General features: G+C 36.9%; 2 protein-coding genes across 3 annotated transcripts; one reads left to right on the forward strand and one right to left on the reverse strand.

The window, feature by feature from the left end:
- The first annotated feature begins 1,064 nt into the window (after positions 1-1,064).
- On the forward strand, positions 1,065-15,021 carry LOC143891617 (actin-related protein 2/3 complex subunit 1A-like). The gene is made up of 16 exons (XM_077396144.1): positions 1,065-1,129; positions 1,257-1,327; positions 1,701-1,786; positions 3,792-3,868; positions 4,142-4,236; positions 5,253-5,322; positions 8,338-8,407; positions 9,447-9,520; positions 9,626-9,668; positions 10,808-10,889; positions 11,364-11,452; positions 11,587-11,672; positions 12,222-12,285; positions 14,357-14,463; positions 14,595-14,653; positions 14,744-15,021. The coding sequence occupies exons 2-16, from the start codon at positions 1,261-1,263 to the stop codon at positions 14,782-14,784; spliced, it is 1,110 nt and encodes a 369-aa protein (XP_077252259.1). The 5' UTR covers positions 1,065-1,129; positions 1,257-1,260; the 3' UTR covers positions 14,785-15,021.
- Positions 15,022-17,025: 2,004 nt separating this feature from the next.
- On the reverse strand, positions 17,026-24,525 carry LOC143891618 (large ribosomal subunit protein uL13c-like). Of its 2 annotated transcripts, none has more exons than XM_077396146.1 (5): positions 24,223-24,525; positions 22,939-23,124; positions 20,168-20,338; positions 17,682-17,818; positions 17,026-17,346 (listed from the first exon to the last, which is right to left on the reverse strand). In XM_077396146.1, the coding sequence occupies exons 1-4, from the start codon at positions 24,457-24,459 to the stop codon at positions 17,702-17,704; spliced, it is 711 nt and encodes a 236-aa protein (XP_077252261.1). In that variant the 5' UTR covers positions 24,460-24,525; the 3' UTR covers positions 17,026-17,346; positions 17,682-17,701. The 2 variants fall into 2 exon arrangements, with proteins under 2 accessions (XP_077252261.1, XP_077252260.1); XM_077396145.1 differs by having other exon boundaries at positions 17,026-17,396.
- Positions 24,526-27,870: the final 3,345 nt, after the last annotated feature.

Consider the following 27,870-nt stretch of genomic DNA (forward strand, 5'->3'; position numbering starts at 1 on the left):
TGGTCATTTAGAAGGGTTTACATGGACAGCAAGCAAGACGCGAGAGCCACAAGATTTGGTCCTGCAGTGGCCGACACATACGTTGTCCAGCGAGAATACAAGGTTAAGGTGAAGAAAGGGGGGTTAGAGTCGAAACAAAAGCTCGAAGGTTTTAATTAAGCGGTGGAAGAGACAAGCAGGAAGAGATGCAACGGTGGGATCTACGATTTTTTAGTGGATGGCTAGATCAGCCGTCCACCGGAGGACGAGCTCCAGAATGTCGTGCTCATCGCAAGGTTGGATCGACCTGCTCTGATACCATTAGAGATTTTTCACTGCTCTTGGTTGATTACAATGAGTCCAATATTTAAATAGAACACTCAAATGATAAACACAGAAAGACAACAAGCCTTGATTATGGAATGAGATAAAGATAGAAAGATCATAATCTAATCTAATCTAATTTTCTAATAAGCCTACCATTTTAATTCCTCAAGGTTACCTCTTCTAATCTACTTGCCTAATCCACCTCCAAGATGAACCAACGGTGAGATCTTAACCCAATTCAACCGTTGGATCTCACATATTCTAATAAACATTGACTGTGAAATTAACATTTTTGTGAGGAAGTGATACATTCGCCCTGTTTTTTCACCAGGGACAGGCCCCTCTAGTGTACTTTTATCCTCAAGCAGTGAGCCATTCTCACAGAAACCGTTAGAGGGGGCATTTTATCCGTTTAGGGGGTGGATATCATTTCCCATTTTCTTCAAGAAACATTTTTCCGCAGTAGTATTCTTGGGGTGGAAGCAACGTGCTTTCGACTCCAGTTTCCAAAAAGATCTCTCGACACTTTTGATTTACAAAAGAGAATGGGAAAAAGAAATGTTCGAAAAAAAAGGTTAAAATCGTGTGGTAATCAACGCTCAATTCAAGGGTCCCGCGCCAGCAAATGAATGTGCAATCGAGACCGTTGATCTTGTAGAGCAACATTTCCCGTGGCTTTGAAGGGACCAAAGCCAAAATAGTTAGCTAGGTTCAAGACGGGTGTTGTTCTTTCCCAAAAATTTACTGTCTGTCTTTCAAAAAACAACAGAAAAGTCTCTCTCTCTCTCTCTGGCTTCAAAATCTAGGGATTTCTAATCTCCTTGTAGGTTTGGAATTTGTGTATTTTCATCCACACTCTTCTCGCCCTTGATTTTGTTTTCCTTATTCTTATACTGCATTAGGGTTCTGTAGTGTTTGACTCCGCGAAATTTTGTCAAATGATTTTGCAGAAGCATGGCGGTTGCAGTTCATCAATTTGCGCAATGCATCACTTGCCATGCTTGGAGCCCCGATCATACTAGTAATTTCTTTTTTTTTCTTTTTTCTTTTTATAATTTTGATCCTCGATTCACTTTCTTTCTTGATTTATTGAATTAAATGATCAATTTCGATTTTTTACTGTTTAATGTATCAATAAATTTTTTTTTTTAAAGGAATAGATCAATTTTTTCCTTGTCTGAGTTCTTCCTTTTGCATGATTGTCGTTGAAATCATATATTTTCTTGTTTTACCCTTTGGTTGATGTTATATTTTATAGGAAGATAAGTATGTGTGTCCTATATAGGATGTTTCTCTAATTCCAATTAACTTCAAGCATTTTCTTCCTTTGATTTTTTTTTCTCTCATAATTTATTTTCTTGCAAGTTTGTGACACGTGGAGTTTCCTTTTGTAGTGGTTGCAATTTGTCCAAACAACAATGAAGTTCATATCTATAGATCCTTGCTGGACAAGTGGGAGAGAGTACATGTTCTTCAGAAGGTACCTTACCCAATATTCATGTTTCATTTCTGTAATCTTTGATTGAGAAATGTCAAATTCTCTACTTGCTGATCCAGAGAGGTGCAAACCAGGGTCCACAGATCGTTTTTTTTATAACTTTGGAGCTTCTGCAGTTAGATTTTTCATAAGATTCAGAGCCTTAAAAATAGTTCATCAATATAAATGAACCCGTCCAAGCAAGTTCTAATCAATGGAAAAATCAACTAATTAATCAAAAGAACTCAGATCTCAATGTTTGTGTATCAAATAAATCAGATCTGCTAAACAATACGTGACTATGGCCAAAAGTATCTAGCCAGATATAGAAATATGGGAGGTTGATAGGTTCATTGTATAATGTAAGGAAAACAGAATGGGAATGATTGGGGTGTTAAGGTTGAGGGGAAAGATTCAAAGGGGAAAAATAAGTAGGCTAATGGGAAGAGAAATATAGGATTTATACCTGAGATGGCGTGCTGGGCCTTGGGCCTAGGTTGTCGTGCTGCAGCCTGCTACTAGTCTCCAAGAGATAAAAGAGGAATAGCTAGGGTAGAGATGCAAAGGGCTGAGCAGCCACAAGAGTGAAAGGAGGAGAACATAGGAAAAAATAAGGGGAGAAAATATGGGAGAAGTAGTAGAGAAAGAGAGAAAAGAGATTGAGAAAGGAGGGGAAAAGAGAGTATCCCTTCCACCCAATCGTGAATGGGAAGGGGGAGAAGGTGGAGGGAGAAAAGAGGAAGAGGGAATAGAAAGGAGGAGGGAAGTGAAGTGAGGGGGAGGGGGGGCTCCTTTTTTTAATTTCTTCAATGTGTTTAAGGTTAGGGGGTTGAGGGGTCTTTATAACAGGGTGGTGTTGGGCAAGTGGTGAACCCTATAGTTGAATCGATATGATAAAAGATAATATGAGCTTAGGTTTAAGTGATGTGGTAGACCATGGTATGGGCTTGGGTTTCAGTGATGGTAGGCCATGGTAAAAGGAAAAAAATAACAGTCCATGTGTGGTCTATCGGAAGAAAAGGAAAAGGGTAGGCATATGTGATGTGGATCACATCATAGAGTATGGGAAATGAAGCCAGTGATTTATTTCTTTGCTCCATCCCAATTTTATGATCATCTTATCATATTTGGAATTAAGAGAATAAAAGATAAAGAGAAATAATGCTTTATACTCAAGAATTTCCTTCAATTGTTATTATTATTCAATGTTATGTGTTTTATATATTTTGTATCAATATATTCTTTTTTGTCTACATTATATTGAAAAAAATGGAAATATTTTCTTCATTAGATAATGCAATTCTCAATATTTAGGTTCCCTCACTTCCTATGTAAAATTTAGGTTCGCGCGATTTCTATGACAAGTACTATACTATATGTTTACCTTTCAAAAAAAAAAAAATGACAAGTACTATACACTTATCCATGCGGCCCACAATTTCAGCAAAATGTTGATGTGGATATGGAAATGCAGGTGATACTCCGTAGCTTCCAAGACTTGATATGGAGTTGTGTATGGGATTCTTGTGGTCAATAAAAACTATAGTGTTCATATTAATTTGATGATGAGGAAACTTATTACGAGATGGAAAAAGTTATGTATTACTTTTTTGCATTGTTTTGGGATAGGGGGGAAGGGGATGGGGGAGGGAGGGAATTAGGTTTTGGGAAAACCTTTTGGGTTGGTGAGGTATCTATGTGGCATGCATACTTATGCTTTCTTCACTTGTTATTTTTCACTCATCATTTTGATGCTTTCTTCACTCGCCATTTCGTCACTCACAGATTATTTCCATTATAGTGCTAGATTTATACTTAACCACTTACTTTCACCCTTTGAATTCTCTATGAATTATTGCTCGAATGCATCCTGATCTTTTTTTTTTTTGAATGGCAATGTCTTCTGATCTGTTGATGATGTATTTATACTCTTGATTACATTTTATTTAACATGGATAAGAAATTTTATCATAGATATCTTAGCTTTTCTGAATTTATCCTCTCACAGCACGATCAGATTATTTCTGGGATAGACTGGAGTGTAAGGTCTAACAGGATTGTCACGGTGTCACATGATCGGAACTCGTGAGTATCTGCTTGGATATTTAATTGGATACTTTGAAATTTCTTTGTTGGATAAACTTTTTAAAGTGTGATAGTCTGGCTATTTTTTTGAAGAATATGAAAGTATGGGTATTTAAGTCTATATTTACAGGATTTTGATTTCATGTTATGATATCTTCTCATTTATGTTTGGAATTAGATGCACATGACTGGGAACTGACACTCATCATACATAACCATAATTCTATGTTTTTTATCTTTTTTTTTTTTTTTAAATTATGGATTTCATTCCAGATATGTTTGGAACCAAGAAGCATTGGAATGGGTACCCACCCTTGTTATTCTTAGGCTTAACCGTGCTGCTCTTTGTGTTCAGTGGAGTCCTAAAGGTAATGGAGTCCAACTGGTTTCACAGATTTAGCTTTTCCTCGAGCAATTGTCTTTATCTTTTCTGAATTTTCCATTATCTGGATGATCTAATGCAAATGGGTGTACCTTATAAGTCCTACAGTTTTTCTGTTTCCACAGTGAATCCTGTAACCTAGTACTCTTTTGTCCTGTTTATCACTGCTGGGACTACTGGGACCGCTGGGTTTTGTAAATTTTCATATTCAGAATAAAAGTTGCTAGTATAATAGCCTACTGTGGTCGGCGGCATGAAGATGTGAACTCTATTACACAATGGTTGAAGATACGTTCGCTCGAAGTTCTGTATTATGTTTTTAGGATTTTTTTATAAATTTATAGGATATTAATCATTCTTCTTCAATATTAATTGTTGTATTAAATAGAGTGTTGCTTGATCGGTATATATTCAAGATGTGTTTAGAAATGTAATGTTTATGATAGTTTGTACCTCATGGAGTAATTTAGTCACTGTTATTGCTTATTATTTCAAGGCATTTTTATTTTAGCTATTGTAACTTTCATGTGTTAAACTGTCTGTAGTTGGCGAGTTTGCCATGCCGTCATAGACAAAGTGCTTTAGAAATTATCTCATAGGTGGTTCAGCAGTGGACATTTTGCATGGAATTCATTGTTTGAAATTGGAAAATGCATGTTGTAATTTGAAACAAGTGGAAAGAAACCGAACAGGAAACTGACTAGGGTTGGTAGCTCGGGCATTTTCTTAACAGGACGTCTGGGAAGTCAGAACACAATGTCATTTAATCTCTCTTATAATCATACTAGCTTGTATTCCTTTAGTTTCATATCTGCCTATTATGGAAGGTTTTGTTTTTCTTTTCATTAAATTAAGATTTTGATGTGCTTATAGACTATAGAGATAGATTAGTTTTACTATTTGTAATATGTGCATTTGAAATTGCGCTTATAGAGATAGAATTCATTTTATTATTCAAATGCTTCGCATATAATTTTGATGAGTTAGTGACTCATTGTTCAGAAAACAAGTTTGCTGTTGGAAGCGGGTCTAAAACTGTTTGTATCTGCTATTATGAGCAGGAGAATAACTGGTAAATCCCTTACTGCCATTTTTACCATCTCCTTTTCAACTCTTTGTGCGTAAAGTTTGTTAAACATGTAACTGCTAAATTTTAATTTGTGTAGTGATGCACTTGTTTCGTTATGTTTTCGCCTTTTAGGACTTTTTCCCATCCACAACAGTTATAGAACATTCTCCCACTTGTCACGTCACTAGTGTCCATTAGAGTAACATGTCCTGTGAAAAGTCTATCTGCCCCTTAGCTCCCTGAAGTGCATGTTTACTTGTAAGTTGTGGAAGTAGACAAACATAATATACCTTCATTTTTGTGGTAGTGGCTTGGTGCACTAGTTTAGAATCTTAGATAACTAGTGGAGGCTAATTTACATGGTCTAGTCACATAAATGGGCATCCAGACTAGCACCAAGTACCCCGGGGATTGCCCCACCGCTAACCTACAACCAAAGCTGTGGCACTATCTCTAGTGTCAAGCAGCCTTTCGAGCACATCATACATATGTGGAGGAACAAGGACCTCACTTTATATGATGCCAATCCACATATCCTAACATGGCTCATGAAACATAGCAAATTTTAATTAAAAATGCGTTGCATGCCACAAATTTCCTGTTCAAAAGGCACTTTGTATCAGTCACAAATATTTTTCCTGTGAATTTCTCAGGAAGGGTATGTCTCGAGCTTAGTTATCAATTCTGTCCCGTTCTTTCCAGAATGTTCCATTATGGAGCAAAAACAAAACAAAACTAGAAACGAAACTTACAAGGCAAATTTTTGCCTTGTTCTGGTCATTCCGTCCATTTCAACTCAAACAAGCCACTCCACCCGAAGCAGTGCGAAAATTTTACCTATTTCCAATTTTCCAATTTTGCAATTTTCCCCCCTCTTTTTTGGGTTTTTCATTTTTACCCCCTTTTAGTGGTTTCTTTCTAATTATTTGAGGGGCATTTAATGTCTTAACCTTCCAAACGAATTGGCGGGTTAAAAATTAAAACACATCAAAACCCTTCATTTTCATGCTCAAGAATTCCATTAATTCCTAAAATCCTTCTTGAACTTGTAGATGACCGTTTTCGTGCCATTTTTTCTTGCAATTTTTTCCACCGGTCGTAGCGTTTTCTCCTAAATGGAACACTGGAATGTTTAGATGCAGGAGAAAAAGGGTACAAAATGTTAGGGATTTTCTTTCTCTTTTTTTTTCTTTTTTTTTCGGGTTTATATTTAAAAAAAAAAAAAACTGGAAAAAACCATCCCGAAGTTTTCATGGTAAAACACATGAAAATATCGTAATCATTTCTGTTTTTTGTGGTCTTATCAAAATGTCACAAAAAATCATAATATTTGGAAAAACCAGAGACATATGCTTGGTGTACACTCAAAAGATTCAGTTAAAAAAATGCTTCTCCCTTGACTATTACGATATTTTCTGTTTGTCATTGAAGGTAGTCAATTAGTCATGCTTTCACAATAGATCCATGATATGTTTTGTGATAACCATTGGGGACATGTAGTACTTCTATACATGGGCACGTGGGATTCACTGGCTAGCTGGAGATATTTGTGACTATGCTTTTCTATACACTCAAAAGATTCAGTCCCTCACGATTGCGATATTTTCTGTTTGTCGCTGAAGTTTGTCATGCTTTAACCATAAATCCATGATATTCCTAATCACAACTATTGAGGGACATGTAACACATCTATACTTGGGCATGTGGGATTCAACATTCTAGCAGACATCTCCAAAATTGTTCACTGGTTTATTTTCTATATTCCCAATGTTTGTGTTGTGTCTGTTATGATTCGTTACATTTTTACTTTGGCAGTTTAGAAGTCAGAGTCTTGTTAGAAAGTATCATGTAATTTCTTGATATTTGCTTTTGGTGTATTGACTGCTACACTAGTCTGTGCATGGAAGGATTTGCATGCTTTTCTTTTGAGCATGTTTATTTTCTTAATGCCTAAAGCATGTTGCAAATTGTGTGAATTTTGGGAAAACATTTTTTTTTGGTAACGCATGAGTCAAAAGAAGAGAGTGGCGTAGGTTGGGTATTATCCGTTCTCCCCCCCCCCCCCCCCCCCCCCCATCTCTCTCTCTCTCTCTCTCTCTCTCTCTCTCTCTCTCTCTCTCTCTCTCTCTCTCTCTCTCTCTCTCTCTCTCTCTCTCTGCGCGCGCGTGCGTGTGCATGCCTACCATTTTACACCTCAGGTTTTTATGGCGTGGGGCTCACTCTTTTACATCCATGCATAGCATGGGACCGGAATACTAGTTTATTTACACCCGCACCCACAAAAGAATGCTAAATTAAATTGGCTTTTGGGTATTTTCCTGACATCTACTTTTTGGGCCTGCTTGTGCCATGTGAATATGATCGAGACCAAAAGTTTGCCCATGCTAAAATTAAAGTGGCTTTTGGAATTTTTTCGCCTGCTTGTGCCATGTGAATATGATTGGATCCAACTAGAGACCGAAAGTCTGCCTAAATGCCGCTGAGAACACCTAGACTATATAATCCTAGCCCCTTGGTCTGTCAAGCCACATTTAGGATCCCGCAAAGCAAAGCTAAACCATTGATTTTTGTAGCCCTTTTATCTTATGCATGGGCTGTCTGTTCGGCATGAGACCAAGATCATGGGGTCGTCTCATGTTGTTCTACAAGATCAAAAGTTTTGATCACATACATTGACCCCAACAGTGAATGCACCCTAGTCATTCTCTATTTATTAGCCCGCCCTGTTTTTCAAACTCTTTGATGTTCTATTAGAATTCCCGTTGAACTGCAAACCAATAAATGATCTAAAAATAAAGAGAGGGGTGTATGGTACCTGAATAAGGTGTAAATATCAGCTTCTTATCAATATTCTATAATAAAAATGAGTGTGCACCATCTCAAAAAAAGAAAAAGAAAAAAGAGTGTGCTGTCATTCCAATAATTGTCCTGCATGGTAGTTAAAGTAGTCATGGATTCTAATGCAAATTGTAGTATCTGTATTCAATGATTATCATCCGGATGGTGTGTTTTCTCCAGGTGGGTGAGTAAACTTATCAGGAAAAGGCATAATTCATCTGTTACAAGTGTAGCATGGCATCCTAATAATGTACGTAGATTTCCTTTTCTCCTTAGTTTACACTTTACATTGTCTATCCTCTATATCCTTAAATATGGAAGAACATAGATACACGCAATTAGTATTGAAAGCATGGTCTGGAAGTGCACAACCCGGAATGTTTTTCATGGATGTGGTTATACTTATAAATGATCATTCATAACATGTCAAGGGTACATTCGTAATTATACTTGAACATAGTGCATACTTTCTTAAAAACGTCCAATTTCATAGGATTAGGAGGTTGATGGTCTTCACTTTCCTTTATAGTCCATGAAGTTGGATGCATGCAATTTTTCATCTTTAAAGTGATGCAATACAATTCAGTTCAAAGCTTCTTTTGCCAACTAATGATTCAGCATTCAATTCAGTTCAAGAGGTTCTTTTGACTTCTTTTGTCACATCTTCCATTTTTACACTGGCATTTGGGAATTTTCTTCTTTTAGCTGCCGTCATGATAGTGTGACTGAAATGTAGTTCTTATGTTACATCCTTTTGCTTTTGGTTTCGCTTTGTACCCTTACAAGTTTCAGATTCAGCACAGTGATCGGGCTTTATACTTATACCTTGTATACCCACGCAATTTCAAGAGGTTATTTTGATATCATTTGGCACATCTTACATATTTTACGCTGGTGATTGAAAGTTTTCTTTATTTTGTGGCATCTTGACAGACACACTGAATTGTAGTTCTTATTTTACAACCATCTGCTACCACTTCTGCATTTCATCATTCCAAGCTCCAAAGCGGTCATTGGGTTTGTTTTTTACCACGCAATATCAAGTAGTTCTTTTCAACTTGGATGTTCTCATCATAGAGCAGCTGTAACTGAAATTTTCTATCACAATCTGATTGGTTGCACATTAGAATTAGTAAAAGCATTATTTCATTGCTTCCGATTATAGTTTTGAAATATTCTAAAACTACGTAAGCATTGATCTATGTTGCAATTTCAGAAATTCTTCCTGTATTCACCATATGTCGGTATTTATCTTGTTCTTATTGCTCATTTCTCATTTTTGTTCACAGATTCTTCTAGCAACAACATCAACGGATGGAAAATGCAGAATTTTTTCCACTTTCATCAAGGGTGTTGATTCAAGGTATGTCGAAATAAACTGTGTGGGCATTTTAATTTGAATCTGACTATTTTCATTGTATATTTTGTAATGTAAGCATCTAATATTGGTATTTTCCTATTGATTCAGGGATTCAGGAAGAAGCCTGTCTTCTGATTTGAAATTTGGAGAGGTCCGATTATCAATAACCATTCCTTTTTACTATTAAAATGTTTTGTTTCTGTTCGTTATTTTGAATAAGATATTGAAATCCATGATCCTTGTTTATGAATTTTGTATTGTTTAAACTGCTTGCATATTTGGAGTCGTGTTTTCTAACTTAAAGAACAAAGGCAGGGGTATGAAAATAGTATGCTCTATTATTTCTGCTGCATTTGTCTTGTCATTTGTAGATGCCTTCTCTTGTTGTTTGGTTTTGCTCAAGATCATTCAAGAAAGAGTTCCAAAATGCATTAATTTCTCTAGCGATTTTAATTGTAAACTAAGTTAAAAGTGAAATTCTTTCCAATTCTTCTAACATCGTACTTGGTCTGAAGTCTCAGAACTTCTGAACTATTCTTTGTTTAAAGTCTTCAGTGCATTGGGCTTCATTCTATATACAATAATAAGTGATTTTAATTGTAAACTAAGTTAGAAAATGAAATTCATTCCAATTCTTCTAACATCGTACTTGGTCTGAAGACTCAGAGCTTCTGAACTATTCTTTGTTTAAAGTCCTCAGTGCCTTGGGCTTCATTCTATATACAATAATAGTTAGCATTTATGTCTTTCTGTTGTAACCAAACATTTGAGCTCAAAATTTGTGGTTCCGCCCATAATTAGGCATGCCAGCTCGTTGCATTCAGCTGGAGTTGGAGTAGTTGTGGGAGTTGGAAGCTTAACTGCAAACGAATTCAAACAATCTTTTGACTTGGATTTGGTGATTATTAACACCAAAATTTTGATATGTCTACTGGCCATTATGTGGTTACTGAATTTCTGGATCACTTTGCTTGCCGTGCTTATGCAATTTGCTGAGTTCTTAGTAAGATTAAGAGAAATATCTTATTAGGTGATCAATTCATCGTTCATGATGCTGGTGAATATCTTATATTTTCAAGTTGCTGGTTCAAGTTGTCAAACTTCATGCTTCCATATTTTTTTCAATGTACTTATCTTCTTTTTTATGATTGTGTGGTGTGCTTTTCAGCAATGAAGTATCTTATATATTCTTCTTTCAAGTCATGATTTGAAAGTCCAAAACCTCTCCTGTGTCTATATTTTTCCTTACGTATGATTAAGGCCGATGAAATTTTATTTTTGTTGAAGCAGCAAATTGTGCAACTTGACCTTTCATTTAGTTGGACATTTGGTGTAAAGTGGTCCCCAAGTGGCAATACTTTAGCTTATGCAGGTCAGATTTTTCATCCTGCTTCACCATGATGAATATTTACATATTTTCATTTATTCACAGGACACTTCTACAATCAAAACAGCTTAATGGTAGTTTATAGTATGAATTTTGGATTTAAAATTTTTGGCCTTCATATTGACTTTATGGAAGCCTTCGATTGGATTTAAATGCTTTGTGGGAAGTTTAACCATTGAGATAGGATGTGGTGCTTTTGCCTTCTTTGATTTTTTGTGTTTTCTTTCCTTTTTTTGTATTGCATTCCCTGGTTTCTAGTTCTCTCATTTCCCTATCAATAAAAATGCTTCTCTCTCTCTCTCTCTCTCTCTCTCTCTCTCTCTCTCTCTCTACACACACACACACACACACACACACACAAAGAGAGAGAGAGAGAGAGAGAGAGAGAGAGAGAGAGAGAGAGAGAGAGAGGTGCTGGAATGAACCTAAAATGACCATGTTATTTTTATAACTGTTCAGGTCACAATTCAATGATCTACTTTGTTGATGACATTGGTCCATCTCCTTCTGCTCAAAATGTAGCATTCCATGATTTGCCTCTTCGTGATGTGGGTCAGCATCCTCTCTTGCTAACTTTACATGTCTGAGCTTTTATGTTTTATCTTCTAATGCTTTTTTTTTCGAAACAACTTCATATATTGAAGAATTATGATTGCGTGGACATCATGTCACTATTTTCCAGGTCCTATTTGTTTCTGAGAGGATGGTTATAGGTGTGGGATTTGACTGCAACCCTATGGTTTTCACTGCAGATGAAAGAGGCATATGGTATGTTTTATGGTTCATTATATAAATAATCTCTTATTACTTAATGTGAAGACCGATGTTTTTTAAATAATAGTATGATCCACATATGAAATTGGATCCTCCTTACATCTTAGGTCAATGTGCAGATGAAGGAGGAATATGGCATGCTATATGGTTCATTATATAAATAATGTCTTATTGCATAATGTGAAGGCCATTTTTCAAATAATAATATGATCCACATATGAAATTTGATCCTCCTTATTATCTTAGGTGAATCTTTTGGGCTTATTAGTTCTTGGAGACAAATCAGGCCCACTTGGAGTGTCCTTCTATCCTAACAATTGTAGTACATCTCATTTTATAGTATTTTAAGATGAAATTGGAACTGTTTGTGTTACTTTCTTTTATTTTATTTTTTTCACTTATTGAGTGCCTAATTTAGGTCCAGGTAACATAGATTGGAAGCTGGTTTGCAGCTTTTATTACAGACAAGGGTCATGAATTTTTCTTCCAAAAAGAAAACAGTACACTTTCTCATTTTCATTTTTGTATGTTTTGTTGTCCCAGGAGCTTTGTCAAATTCCTTGATGAAAGGAAAATTAGACCATCAAGTTCAAAATATGGTTCACAGGTATGTATTTATTTTACAGGGTATGACTATTTTTCATGGATGTAAAAATAATGCAAGTGTAGGTAAAAATGCTTAGCTACCCTTATTTAGGGAAATATCGTGAAAGTAATGAGGAGTTTGCATTTTAGTTACTCTCCTACACGTTGCAAGAGCTTATTTACTTCTCGTTTTTCAGCATATTACTTCTGTAAAACCAACAAGAAGAAAATTGTTAGTAAAAAGGAGATTTGGGAGAATTTTCCCATCATTAATGCATTAGACACATCCATATAAAGATGGAACAGGAATATATGAGTTAAATTGAAGGAGAATGGTGCCTGGGAGGCTGCGCTCGAAGATGTCAATTTTTGAATGTTCAGAGTTTTAATTTTTTTAAATGTGTGGGTGTGTTATTGAGCGTACATGTATGACGATTCTTTGAAAGGGACGTTGGGATGAAAAAGATGGGCGAAAATAGGTTTTTTGCTCTTAAAATAGGTGATTGGGTTAGGGAGATAATTCTACTTGTGAGAGTGTGTGTGTGTGTTGGGGGGGGGGGGGGGGGGGGTGTATATTCCAGGAAGCTATCGAAGAATCCCAGGAAGGTGTAAAGTGAGTTTTGGGGCAAAGCAAGAGAGACATGGCATAGGGATGGGTTTGAAGATATTTCTAAGGTCGAAAGATTTTTTATGGATATTTTAGGGGTTTTGGGTGAAAAGTAGGTGGAAATAATGCAAGAGAGGTTTTGGGTGAGATCAATAGAGGTTTTGGGTGCCTAGGAAGGTGGTTTATGGGGAAAAACCAATTAAAAAAAATAGAAAAAAATTAGTAGAAACAATAAATGACAAGCAATAAAAGGTAATTTACTTATCTCCCCGTCCGCGTATCTCACACTCACATTATTTCATTTTCCCTCCCTTCATCGTTCTTTCTATTCATAGGTCGGTTTCATGCAGATCTCTTTTGATGTAAAGAGATTCCAATACCCCTCTCACTAAATAATGATGGGACCCATCTTCTTAAAACTAAATAAAACTCTTTTAACACTAATGATGGGACCCATCTTCTTAACTCATTAATTCTTCATGTCATCTTGGATGATCCCACACCATAGGGTTTATAAGAGACATGGAGATGTAGAAATTAACAAGTGAGGGTAGAAATCAAAGGAACTCACTATAAAGAAGGGAGAAACTACGTTGAGGTATTTTTTGATGGAAGGTAGGTTTTCATGACTTAATCTTGGTTATTATACCATGTAAAGTTGGAGGAATGCCCTTCCTCATAATGTGAGATATCTAGCATATGATTATTATAAGCACTTATTCAAGTTACAACTATAACCATGAATTTGACGACAGGATTAAAGAATGAGTAATGAATGTAAGACCCATCCCCTAACAAACCAAGATATCCTTTATTTGCGGGAGTTGGGAGAATGAAACCATCCCAGTTGTTCTGAATTAAATTGAAATAAAAACTGCAGAAATCTAAGTTAAACCCAAACTTTATTAATCATGGGATTTTGAATGGTAGGGTTCCTAATTTGAAACATAAGGCCATTTGGAATCCCCATCCGAACTTCGTCAAGCTAAAATTTGATTCTTGTCCACTCGGAAACCCCACGCTAGCAGGTATTGGACTTCTTAGGGATGATGGAGGCAATATATTATTATCGTCTTGTAATGTCTTTTTATCGATTTTATTTTCTGATTCCTAATTAAGCCCAGTTATCTTTTCTCAAATAAAAAAAACCCAACGTGCATTAATCCACCTGATTATTTCTTTAACAGTGAGCATTCATGTTGCAACATATTATGCTAATCCAGAACTTGGAAGAAATATCAACCATAAAATTTAATGAACATGAATCTCCAGTAAAACCCATTCCTTATGTCCATGCAATACTAAGCTTGTATCCATGTTTTCCAAGCCATCATTTCCATAGTTTCAATCATGAATTGGGACAAGGGCGGCTGTTGTAGACATAATTTTGGAAAGACTGATCCTTGGAAGTTCACAATGTGAGGCTTTTGTCTTTAAGACTCATGTAGGAGCTGGTAATCTGTTATTAAAATACACGTTCTTTCAGTTTTCTGGAGCATTTGGGAAGTTGTATGGTCAATCGAAACATGGAGTGAGCAATGATGCAGTTGAACCTTCGAGACCTCGCGGAGGTGCTCATGAAAATTGCATAACGTACGTTTCTTGACTCAAATCAATAACATGTCATTTTTTGCATGGCTACTATTTCATGTTGCATTCTTTTCTTTTCTATCACTTTAAGTGCAAATATTGAGACATAACAGATTGTTCTTTGTCTATTTTAGTTATATTGTGCCATTCAAGAAAGCAGGGGATGATACTGTGAAGAGTTTCAGCACTTCTGGTTAGTAGGAAGATGGTTCTGTTTTTGTTACTATTTTCCAAGTGTTTTAGATGTTTGCTTAATAAGAATTTCATTAACTCATTCACACAGGAATGGATGGTAAAGTGGTTATTTGGGAACTCGAAAACTAATCATACAACTGATAATGCCAACCAACATCCTTGGACCCTTGAAGCTTTGTAGAATTCCTTCTTTTTGGCCTTGGCTTATTTGCAAGCGATGCACATCTGGTGATTAGAAACAGAACCAGAGATTGTGTTAAAATCTCAAGCCTTGTATCATGTTTTGTGGCATTTTAGTTGTATTTAAAAGAAGATAGTTAATTGTAGAAGTTATTATCTGGGCAAGTCGTCACCCCTTATAATTCTTTTGTTGGTTTAAATTTTTTTATTTTTTCTCTTTTCCCCATTTGCTTCCTTCCAGGAGTTGTCTTAAAGCAGGATATGGCTTCCAAAGAGGGGTTTCTTGTGGTAAAATCCTGGGCTTTACCAATCCATTAGCAAATGCACCATCTGCTACTTCTCTTTTGCATTCTACTAGTTAAACCAAACAACACTTCGAAGAGCCTACTTGAAAAGTACTTAAAGACAGCACTATTAATTCAATAAGGGACTAATTTACTACTACTCTATGAGGACACAAGGTAACCAAACAGACCTAAGGAAGGAAACCTAGATGTGGAAAGCCACCCTTATGATTTTAAAGCTCCTTATGGATATGGTGAGAGTTACATCGCTGTCTGGTCTAATAATGTCATGAGATGATTATGGCAGTCTCTAATAAAGCGGCTGCCGATGGAGCTTAGTTGGGGATTAATTAAGGAACAAAGATTGTATGCTTAAAATAGAAGAGAATAGTGATTGGAGAAACAAATAGAATGAGTTTAACAGAGGATATGAGTTAATGCATATCATGCCACTAACTAGCCAAAGGCATCACACCAATGGCACCAAAGGCAACGTACCAATGGCCACAACTTTTCGTCTCTTTAGAAGAGAGGGCATTGTACATCTTTTTAAGAATGATATGTAATGAAATTAAAGATTGGACGCTTTTGCTCTCGGTAGATGTGACTTCCAATATTATTATTAGACATGGGTGTGTGTGATGCCCATGTTATAGCCATTGTTGTGTTGCCTTTGGCTAATTAGTGGTGGGATGCCCTAACTCCTATGCTCTCTTAAGTTCGTTCTATTTTTTTTCTTCAATCCCTATTTCTCTTCTATTCGAAGCATATAATCTTTGTTCTTTTATGATCCATTTACATCACTCCCCACTACTTTGGCACCCTGCATGTGGACTCTACAACGCACAAGGCGTACTAATACGGGGGATGCTGCCATCCTCGCTATCTTACTAGCATTCTTTTTCTCATTGAAGAATGATTTGAGGGTTTGCTGGGCTCCCTGCATTTCAGCAGTCGGGCAAGATCAGGGGGCCAGCTGCACGAGTAAAAGGACTAAACTCTAGCTGTTTGGATACAAGGATTTTAAAATCCTGGACTGACTTCAAATCCTGGATGGGAGACGAGAGAAGGAGACCCTCCGTTGTTTTCTGATTTCTCGCCTCTCATTTCGTTGAGCAAGAGATTGGGAGGTTGTCATCCGTCGTTTTCTAATTTCTCGCCCCTCTTTCTTACACTGCTTCCAAACTAAAACCTGGATTCATAAATCTACGTATCCAAACAGCCCCCAGATAAAGAGAATGGGGAGTGGGTATAAAGAACACAAGGTTCTTATATCAGCTCTCCATTACCATTGCTCCGGGAAAAGGACTAAACTATATTTGTTCAAGTCTCATCTTTGTCGACCTCATTTGAAAGGGAAATGCTAAGAAGGGCCTGTTTGGCAACCATGAAAAAATATTCCATAAAATATTCATGGGGCCAGTTGTGAGAAATGGGCCAAATAATTTTTAAGGATTTCTGATGGGCTATCCTTGCTCTCTCGACTCTTGCCCTCTTAAGTCTCCTAATCCCTCTCATATTTTATAAGTGGGCCAATGAATAATTTTTCATGGTTGAAGTCTACTTGGAGCTTGACATTTTGGGTCCAAGAGTCACTGAGCGTGTCACCCTACGAATTTCAATTGGGCTACAAGAGGAATGGTCCTGATGAAATCAATCACATGCTCCACATTTGCAGTTGTGTTGTTTTTGGTAGCTAAGCTGGGATTGAAACTCTGACCTCTAGTTTGAAGAACTGAGCCTTGACCATCGAACTAGAGGCTCATTCACTCATTTACAGTCTCTCTCTCTCTCTCTCACACACACACACACACACACACACTAGATAAACAATCCATGAAATATTTTTTTCCAGGTGGCCAAACATGCACTTGGGATTCCTTGAGTCATGATGAGGACGATCCAGTACGAGAATTCCTCTCTTACCATTCCTCACAGTGACTGACATTTATAGTCAAGCAGAATTTTGTCAAGATGGAAGGAGCAAAATCCTCCGCGATAAGCAAAAACTAAAACATAAATTTTGGATCTCACAAGGGGATCATGTGTGTAATCAAGACCGTTGATCTTACAAACCATCAGGACATGACCCACATTTCTTGGCAAAAGCCTCTGTTGAGACCCATATTTGCAGTACAATCGGGACTGTTGATTTGGCAAGCCATCAAAGCAATGTACAACCAGTCGAATATGGGGAGTTACCATTTTCTGAGCAATATTTTCTTAACTGTCCATTCAGATGATAAATATGAACCTACATTAGACAACCTCTTAAACCTGCACAGAAGAATCGAATCAAAGTGGCAACACAGAGCAATACAATTTGAATTAAGTTTCATGCACAATTGAACTCCATAACTCAGCATAAAAGCTCTGGACTTAAAAGAGAACTTGAAGAACAAGATGATGATTGTTTTTACAAATATCATTGAAAGGAAAATGTTGAGAAAGTGGATGTCAATGTTCATCTGGGAACACAAAAAGGAATCAAGAAAAGAAATCCCCACAACGTCCATACAACAACAGAATATGGAAGCACGAGGAAGGAGCATACTATGATACCTGAAAAAATTGCCTCTTATCTATTTCTCTACTTGTATTCTCTTGTCCCTTATAGGCAGGTCAATGGGCTGTTGGGCCTCATGTGGGTGGTCTGGCCCTTTGTATACCTTGAGGTGTGTGAAAAGCGCCCTACCCAGCTGCACAATGCAATACAAATGCAAAACTTCTCAAGTGGGGAAAGAAGCACATCATTTTTCTTTGTTGCTTGATAATAATCATAGAAAAGCAATAACATATGCAGAGACACTCAAATTTGGATACATCAGAGGTTTCAATGCTCCTAAATATAAATTATTTACCATCATTTTACCTCGTTTTTTGATGGGACAGGTGGGCCAAGAATATGTGTGTGTGTGTGCGTGTGTGTGAATATCGATTAGAATATCTCAAACTCAATCATTGACTCGACTGAGTCAACCCAACTTTGGCAATATTGAGTCATCAGAACTCATTTGACTCAGCCAAGTCATTTCCCTATTTTGCCTTGGGATAATTTGTAACTGACTGCATGCTTGATATATATAATCGATAATTATAACATGTGATGTAATATAGTAAAATTGTATCATATAAGATACTATAGTTCTATATAATTAAGTAAATGCTACTACTACTAGCCCCTATGAAAGTAGGATCCTTCAAAATGGGTAAAGTACCCTACTCAACGAGATACGATAAGGATATGGGTGTGGCATACGTGTCAGATATAGCCGATCCATATCCTCGTTTTTGGATTTTCTTTTTTCTTGCTTCTATTGGTTAGGTGACTAGTCTTTCATATATAGACAAAAGAAAAATGACCTTTTAAGCACAAATCTTCTTTGTTCTTTCTACATTCATCAATCATGAAAGAAATAAAAATCCTAAGAATCTCTCGTATGCTTTTCAAAATTTAAACCTTTTCTGGTTTAAACTGTTTAAACAATTTCTCAAAGGATCGTTACCCACATCCCACATTCACATAACAGATCCTTGTCGTATTTGTATCCTAAGATCTTGAAATTTGGAGGATCCTCATACCAGTTCCTCACATTGCCAAGTACTTTCAACCATATCCAGGTAAAATAGACTAGCAGAAACAATAGGAAAACACTAGCATGGGAATTGGTCCATGCAATGCTCCCCAACCCAGCTAAGATATTAGCCCACGTTGTAATCTCATTGACCACAATATCATTTGTGTCAAATGAAAGTCACAGATTTTTTTAGTGCCCTAGAAGTGATTGTGCATGGAAAGGAAAATGCATCCCCACCCCAGGCCCTTCTACAAGCCATGTTGCCTTGATTCTTGTCAGTGTTCTTCATGATCCCAAGTATAGATCATTTTTTTTGGGTTCAAACTTCAAACAACAATCAATCATCGAAATCATCCTAGGAAAGGTGAGCAAATTTATAGAGAGAAACTCAGAATGTAACTGCAGCCACAAGAAAGAAGGATCTAATCCATTATGATTTATGACCTTTTAGAGGGAGTTTATATTGATTCGAGAGAGGCATCCAATATTCTAAGAGCAGGATCCCACAAGCTATTTTTGATGAAATAGATGATTTAATCACGGGCTCTTCTATAGTTTTCAACCATGTGAGGAGATCTGCAAATGGGGAGGTGGACTCTTTGGCTAGGGGTGGGGTTAGTCGGTTGGAGTTGGAGTGGTTCGACTTTCTTCCTCCTTGAGAGTTGTCTTTTATATGTAATTGTTGTAATTGGTTGTTTTGTTTCTTGTAATTTTGGTAGCGGTCCATCTCGGCCCGCTCCTTTCTTAATGAAATTATCCTGCCATTTCATAAAATAAAAAAAAGGATCCCACTAGCTGTTTGGCCATTTCAACCAAAAGTCAGAAGTGCCTGAATCTGAATTTCATTTGATCTGCAAGAACTTAGTTTGCGTATCTTTGAGACCCTAGGACCCTTAAGGTAACAAATCATTTGTTTCTTACCATATTAATCACCTCTATGACACAGCAGATAGCATGTCAGCATTTTCTATAATATATCTTCTTCTTTTTTTAAGATTTTCTATAATATATCTTGGAAGTATTGATACTTCTATTTTTTTTAAATTAAGGATTTGCTCAGCCAACAGCCCTATTTTCCATTCAGTACTTTGTCACAAAAGTATTAGAAGTCTAACGGTGTTCTATAAACATGTATATTTGGAGAACTTATATGATGCCCGACCGTCAGGTTATCAGGGGCGGAGAGAGAAAACCATCTCTCCCTTGATTTTTAATCCAAGAGAAAGCCCTTTTTCTGACTTTTCCTTGGTTTTGTCTCTACCCGCCCTTTACATTCTCACAGTCGGGCATCATATAATTTCTCGTATATTTGATATCTTATGAAATTTTTCCAGTTAAATGGAAATTGCAATTCAACCTCAAAGTTTGGTAGCAACGTCGTAGCTTCATCTTCATGCCATTTTAATGAATTTATCAACATATAAAAGAAAATAAATGAACAATAAAAAATGATAAGAGCTTTTGCCTTACCCTCCCTTTAGGAAGCATGCCACGAACAGCATGTTCAATTATTCTTTCAGGAATTCTTTGTTGTAGCTGATCAAACGTTTCCACCGTCATGCCACCAGGTCTTCCTGAATGCCTCCTATAGAGCTTTTGGGTCCTCTTTTTACCGGATACTGCAACTTTTTCTGCATTCACCTTTGTGTTCATGTACAAAGGACATTAAGATTCCATAATTGTCAGCCATGCAACAATTTGTGAATGCACGCCATGAAAATTCATATTTGACATCAACAAATGATAAGTTAAACAAGTATAATATAATAATACCATTCAAAAAAGTCCTACTAGAATAATTCTTTAGCTATAGAACATGGGTCAAACAGGTAAAGCACTAAAAAATAAATCTTAACACAATAAGAAAAAACACAGAAGAGGTCAATAGAAGCCCTTATTGACGCAATTGTTTTGTCATTTGTGTTTCCTTCAAGGAAGTCAATCTCATTTGCTTTCCTATAAGCAGTATGCGTGTGCGCGTGCGTGTGCGTGTGCGTGTGTGTTTGGGGGGGGGGGGGGTGGGGGGTCGGGGGGGTGAGCCATAGCGGTAACAAGAATATTTTTAGTGGAACATCTTCCACAATCTTTGGAGAGAGAGTTCACCAATGGACGGCAGGGCATTTACTATCATCAATAATGATGTCATCAATATGATAACCTTTAGGCTTGTCGTTCAGGAACTTGTTCAGAACCATGGTCTGAAATTTCGGTTTCGGCATATATTTCAGACCTAGCCAAAACCGAAATTTCAGCCGAAATCCCGAAATTTCTGTCGAAATTGGGTAAATAGGCTCGAAATGTCGTTTTTTTGGGCCGAAATTTCGGTAATTTCGGCTGAAATTTTGTAAAGGAATAAAAAATTAATAGTTTATGTCATATTTCGCCAAAATTACCGAAATTTCCAAAAATTCGACCGAAATTTCCTTGTACATTTCGTAAATTTCGGATTTCGGTCGTTTTGGTGTCGGTGTTGACCGCAATCGAAAATTTCAGATTTCGGTCGAAATTTCAAACCATGTTCAGAACTATGCCACCTTATCTCACTAGCTTCCACCCCTTCCAGAGCGGGGAGAAATAGTAGAACCACATGTCCACATGAAGAAATTCCTCTCTCTTTGGAAGGAGATAGAAAAGGAGATCAAATTCATTGTAAACATGGGTATGGAAAAAAGACACAAGAAGCCATATCTGAAATACGACCTTTATAATGATCTAAGGATTGTTGGGGAGGATGAAGACTTATTAAAGGAATTCAGAGAAGGGGTAGAAAATTAGTGCATGAGTTTGGGGAATTGAATTGGGAAAGGGCGGGGATGATGGATGTTGCAACCGCTTTCCCCATCATCCTCCCAATAGGACCGTATCGGTTCTACTCAAGTAATGACATAACCCATTAGGTTCTTTTGTGGCTGCCTGGCTGGGTATAACCCGTGTAGCTGCCCTAGGGCAGGGGATCCTCTTTCACTCCAGAACCTAACCCAACACTGATTTGAATGTAAAAAGGGTCAGGCATGCAAGTTTCTGCTAATACTGGTTTCGGTCGGGGAAGCCTTTTGGAGTTAGTACGCATTGACTGCGTGTTATTACGGGCATGAGGGGTCAGATTTTTTTATTTTTTATTTTTATGACAAGCCCACTACCATGAATCCTCAATCTCGAGACTCAACTCCTAAATTGAAGCTTGAAACATAGTAGGGAAGCAAACCCATAATGTTGACATCTCACCCAAAGTTAGACAAAGGTTAGACATATACTTTTGGATATATATAACTTTCGAATTGTGTAGTCCACATAGCCATCTCTAGGAAAAAATCTCAAAAAGAGACAATCGCAAGAAAATCACATTTACCACCTACCACATTAAAGAATAAAGGTTCATAAGTTTCTATTTGAAAAGGCCCTTGTTAATAGGGGCCCCTCTTATGTTACTAGTTGACCAAAATGGTCTGGAGCTGGTTCTTAGAATAACTAACAGGCTGTTGGACCACGAAGAGGATTAGGGGAATACATAAGCAACATAGGTCCATGGTCTAAAATTTCTGCTGTTTTCCTAATATTATCTATTTTACATGAAAGGTCACAACTCAGTGAGCCCCACCACATCAATCGTGTGATAATAACAGTAGTAATTAAGTTGTGTTTTTCCATTGGTTACCATTCAAAAAAAAATAAAAATAGTAATTAAGTTCCCAGCAATGTACAATTACTGAGAAAAATGAATGACTTCATTGTATTAATAAAAGAAGGAAAAAAAATTCTTGGAGGAGATTGCGAAAACAAGAGACCTGAAACATGCTGAACATCACCATGACATGAATGTTTGAGTTAGCATTCTGCTCTCATCATCAAACAACAGGTATTCCACATTTCAAGAAGCAAAGAAAAATTCACCAGGTCCTATTCTTGCATCCTTTCATTGATAAATTATGGTGGTTGATATATTGATACTTCCCAAAATTTTATTAGTATATCATAGCCTATGGAGAGATAGTAATTAGTAAAAGCTTTTGTTTTCAAAATGTGAAAATATAAAGCATACACACAACAGTTCATTCTCTTGAGACCCATCAACAACATTTATATGTATGTGTGAAACTACCAGTTACTCCAAAATCTTAAGCCGTTGGAGAAGGTGTTATTAAATCTTTTATACTAGAGCAGTATGTAATGTTCTCTGAAGGCAATCTATAAGTACAAACATCAGATGATGAAGAGAAAGGTTTTGGGTGCATAATACATACAACGATAACATATGCTCCCATGTCCACACTAGGTGTATATGTTGCTAGATTCTTTCCACGGATATGAATTGCAATTGTTGATGCTAGCCTTCCCAAAATTTTGTCAGTTGCATCAACTATATACCATGTTTTCTCCGTGTTTACATGATCCGAAGCCTTAGGATACCAAGTTGTATTCCAGATATCCTGAAAGAATGAACACAGATTGTTTAAAGAGACCCCTAAGAACCAAGACAGAAAAGAAAAAGAGCAGCAAAAGTAATTTCAAAGATAAACTGAATAATGACAAGAAACTTCTTCTAGGAAAGAAAATAACAATAATAATAAATTTCTTCAGTGCAAGTTCCTCATTAATAGCCACAAGGCATTACTAGCAAAGTCCGACCTGATACGAACTTACGCAGACAAAACATTTTAAAAGTCATGAATACAATACAAAATAAAGAAATTAAAATTAAGGTTGAACATATAAAATTTTGCAATGCACTGGTTTCTGGGTTCCAACGAAAGCATGTGATGGGATGTAGGTAAAATAAAAATCAGCTGCCACGAGAAACACTTTTAGATAGTATAGCAAAATATCCTTCCATCTCTCACTAGATAATCCAGAGCATTGCACTTATTGTACACAGACCCAAATACAGAATGAAGGAGAGGATTTTGTTGATGAGAAAAAAAATACGAATAAATAAATAAATAAAAAGAGGCGAAACCCCGAAACACTAGGTAGGTATGCAAGGGTTTTGATTGAACTTCTTAAAGATTACAATATGATAAGTTGTAACATCCATGGGTTCATTGCTAAATATAACAAATTCCAACTCAAAACCTAATGGAAATATGCAAAATATTCTGTGAGCAACAAGACCCCTATTTCAGTTTGTTGAGAAATTAAAGATTGCCCAACAAAAACCCATGAACATTTTGGCAATATTTCCGTCTAATTGATGAAAGATTTGAACCAATGGAGCAACATATTTACAAATGTCTCCTACGAACTCGCTTCTAAATTGATTACAAATATAAATCTGTTGTCAGAACCCTAAATGTCTCCTCAAAACCCTAAGGGCATGTTTGGCTGCCACGAATTTGTTTTCATGATAAATCCGCAACTCCCAAGTAGAGAAGTGGCAGAAATCCCTAAAAATCAGGAAACCAAATCCTAGAAACATGATGAGTTGCTGCTAAAAATCAAGAGGAACAAATTCCTGGCATATTCATGTACATATTCATATCATTCCCACAAGTATGAGAGATATTAACAATTTATGAAAGAGAGATTACGGGTCCGTTGATTTCTGAATCTTCGAACATCCAACGCTGCTCTAGAGGGACAGTGGCCACTTCGCAACGAATCTGGAGTTGCTTTGTGACAAGAGTTGGAAGAGCAGGTTTCCTTGCAATGGGGAAAGTAGAAAATCCCAAGAACAAAGATCTCAAGGTGGGTTTCTTCAAAGAACATGATAAGGGTTTTGAGGAGGGAGATGAGAGAAGGGTAGAAGACATGCACAACATACCCATTTCTGATTTCTCTCGCTTCTGCTCCTAAAGCTTGAGAGACTTTGGATAAGGTGTTTTCGGGTAAAGGGTTTTTGTCACTAAAATTAGACCTGACAAACGGGTAACCCGCGCGGATACGGGTACAACCCGTCATTTTACATCATGTTTTGATAGGGGCAGAGCTCCCAGGATCTTCACCCAAGCCTATCTCACCGTTTTACAACCCAATGTTTTGATGGGGTGAGGCCCATTTCTTTTTAAGACCCATGGGCCAAGAATGCTAGTATATCCAGAAACGATATTCCCGCAGCCATGATTTATAACATTTAAGCTGACACCGAAACTCTTACCTCAAAGTTGCAAAACAAAGCCTCTGCCAATTGAGCTAGAGTCTCAAGACGATTTGTAAATTATCAAACTAGAACTGTTCTAGCAAATAAAAGAAAGTAGAACACTTCTTTTGCCAAAGCCCATTTAAGTATGGTCAGAGCAATATAGCCAAATTCCGCATTCGACCAATTCCATCAAGTAAAAATGAAGTAAAGCTCTTGAATCTACTAATAATGATGACGGTAATAGTGATGGACAACAATAATAAATGATAGTAACCCAATCCTTTTTTTTTTTCAGCAAAAACACTGATTCCATTTCATAATCAACCTCTTGTAACCATGCCATGGAAGGCTACATATGGGGCAAGGGCAACAAATTCCAAATTCTACCCAGAATAGCTGCTGAAGAAATGAATAGCATTTTAAGCCCAAGCAAAGCAACAAACAGAACTTAAGAAGTTAAAGCAGAACTTAAGAAGTTAAAGCAGCTAAGTAGAGGTAGAGACTAAGTTAAAGCAGCTAAGAAGTACAGGTAAAACTGTAGCGCAAACGTTAAAACTCGTGAATCAGTGGACCAACAGGTTTGATTCTCACTTATCCAACAAGAAGTGAATAAAGTAAAGATCACAAAATCCCAATTCAGATCACTTAAGTTCATTATGACAGGAAAGAGAGAACATAAAAGAAAAAATAAACTGATCTAATTGATTTCTTATTAACAATTAAGAGAGGATTTTGTCAGACAAGCATGGTTTCAATTCAAGATTACAGTGTTCGCCAAAATCCTGTCTTAATGATGTTCACCGAAATTTTGTTTTTCACCCTTATTTACAAAATTTCCACCGAAATTTTAAAAATTACCACCGCAATTCAATGATTTCCACTAAAATCGCCGAAATTTCCACATAAACTAAAATATTTCGGTTTCGGTGGTGGCCGAAACTGACATTTAAATGCTTGATTCATGGTAACCCACAACTTCAGGGATGAGGGCTTATATAGACCCCTACTAACCACACAATTGTATAAGAGGTAGCACATGTGCATCAACTGTCGTCAACCACCGACCACACTATGACTAGGTTTAGCTTCGGTTCGTCCTACTCCAACTTTGGTGACATGGGGCTAGTCCAGTGGCTACTCGGTCCAAGATAAACCAAAAATGGAAGATTTTTAGGCAGCTCAAAACGACATGAGTGAAGTGTGTACTACATAGTGTGTCTGAAGAGTCCTTGTGCCCGTATCCTCACATGCGTGCAAGCACATGCACAGACTCAGAGCAAAAAACCATGCCCAGAGCATACTGTTTGTGTGGCAGAGAGAGAATGAGAGGCTAACATGCATCACTCACCTTTTTTCGCAAACCGATGTGGGATTAAAAAAAAAAAAAGAGGATGCACTTCATGGAGTTCTCATTCGAGGTAAAAAACAAAAAGGAATAGGGCCAGGGCGTGCACAATTTTATATTTCTATGATGAATTTGTGGTACATTGTGATTTTCACTGTTGCTACTCGAATTCAGGGGCTCATATTTTCTATAGTTAACACAATTCTCATTACATCCGGACAAACTTGCAAGCTTGCAATAATATATTGGGGACGAGTATAATCCAAAGGTAGCAAGTCAACATTTCTGTGAATTTCCAATGGCACTTTATGCATTTTGCTTGTTTTTAACTTTGCTATGAAAATTTACAGTTTACAGTGTAAATTTCATCCATTAGGAGATGTTATTAGTTTTTGTTTATGTGGAACATTCTATGATGAAAAATTATTATGTGATGACTACAGAGAGTGCACTTGTGAAATGAAGAAAGCCAAACATAAGTTTCACATATTTCCATTCTAATAACTCAACCAAGCTTATGGAGTAGGTAGGGAGGGAGCCTCTAGCCTCTAGGGCGACCTTGATGAGATTTTGGATCAGGGAAATCTCTCCCATCCTTGGCAGTTTGCATGATGAGATTTTGGAATGAGTTGCGCCATTCTCCATTTCTTTTTCACTATCTAAGAAGATCGGCTACTAGTGAGGCCGGTAGACTAGCTATGGAGGGAGCCTCTAGGATGGCCTTGGAAATCTTTGATCTCCTTCTTCCTTGATAGGGTTATGTTTTGTTTTCTTTTTATGTTTCCTCTCTCCTAGAAGTAATGTTTTGATCTTCTCAAGTATCGGGGTCCTCCCAGGTTTCATTTCTTATTAATATAAATCTTTGCCGTTCAAAATTAGAAAGGAATATATATTTCTCTCTCTCTCTCTCTCTCTTTACCTTCCTTTTTTATCTTGATTTGAGTGGTATGTCAATTGCTCAATTAGTGTAAAACAACTTGAATTTGAAATTTTTTTTAGCCAACAAGTACTGACACGTGAACAGTAAATGCCAACCAAGCACTGCTCGCTTTAGATTGTGACAGGTCACCGATTATGAGTCTGTGACAACTGATGGTGAGGGGCCAACCAATTATTGGCCCAAAAATTTCAAGTTCAGTAAGGCCAAGTTTGGATACCCACAAGATTTAGATTTGGATTTCTCACATTTGCAATTGAGATTTGGAATTGGACTAGATCTTTAGGTATCCAAAACTCAAATCCAAATACAAAAACAAAAACATGAGTCATCTAAACGTGGCAACGGGATGTCAAAATCTAAAACAAACATCGCTAAATTATTTAGGGGCCGTTTGGATACACGGATTTTAGAATCCAGGTGTTAGTTTGAAAACAATGTAAAAGAGGGATCATGATCAAGCTGCTGTATGCTGTCCTGGTAGCGTTTATTGGATTTTAAGTAAGAAATCCAGGTTTTAGAAATCTCTCCCGCATCATGAGATTTCTAAAACCTGGAAATATGGGACGATTGTTGCTCTCTTGCTGTCGGAAAGAAGTGTAAGAAATCAGAAAACCACAGATGGTCTTTTTCTTCTCTAATCTCCCATCTACAATTTTGAGAAAATTCAAGATTCTAAAATCCGTATATCCAAATGGCCCCTTAGCGTTTGTGTTTAGATTGTTGGAATTAGGAATTGGATTCAACATCATATTCCAATTCTCCATTAAACAGAATTAGAAAAAATTTTAAATTTTAAATTTATAAAAATTCTT

Source organism: Tasmannia lanceolata, unplaced genomic scaffold, assembly GCF_043159265.1.
Source record: "Tasmannia lanceolata isolate RefF3 unplaced genomic scaffold, GAP_Taslan_0.1 ptg000015l, whole genome shotgun sequence".
Taxonomy (NCBI): domain Eukaryota; kingdom Viridiplantae; phylum Streptophyta; class Magnoliopsida; order Canellales; family Winteraceae; genus Tasmannia; species Tasmannia lanceolata.

Bases quoted from the DNA above. Each gene is read 5' to 3' on its own strand.
- LOC143891617 (XM_077396144.1), top strand. From the start codon at position 1,261: ATGGCGGTTGCAGTTCATCAATTTGCGCAATGCATCACTTGCCATGCT. The intron at 8,408-9,446 runs GTACGTAGATTT...TTTTGTTCACAG, and splicing joins TAGCATGGCATCCTAATAAT to ATTCTTCTAGCAACAACATC. The intron at 14,654-14,743 runs GTTAGTAGGAAG...TCATTCACACAG, and splicing joins GAAGAGTTTCAGCACTTCTG to GAATGGATGGTAAAGTGGTT.
- LOC143891618 (XM_077396146.1), bottom strand. From the start codon at position 24,459: ATGGGTATGTTGTGCATGTCTTCTACCCTTCTCTCATCTCCCTCCTCA. The intron at 23,125-24,222 runs GTAATCTCTCTT...TCATTCTTTCAG, and splicing joins ATTCAGAAATCAACGGACCC to GATATCTGGAATACAACTTG. The intron at 17,819-20,167 runs GTAAGGCAAAAG...TGCATTGTGCAG, and splicing joins GCATGCTTCCTAAAGGGAGG to CTGGGTAGGGCGCTTTTCAC.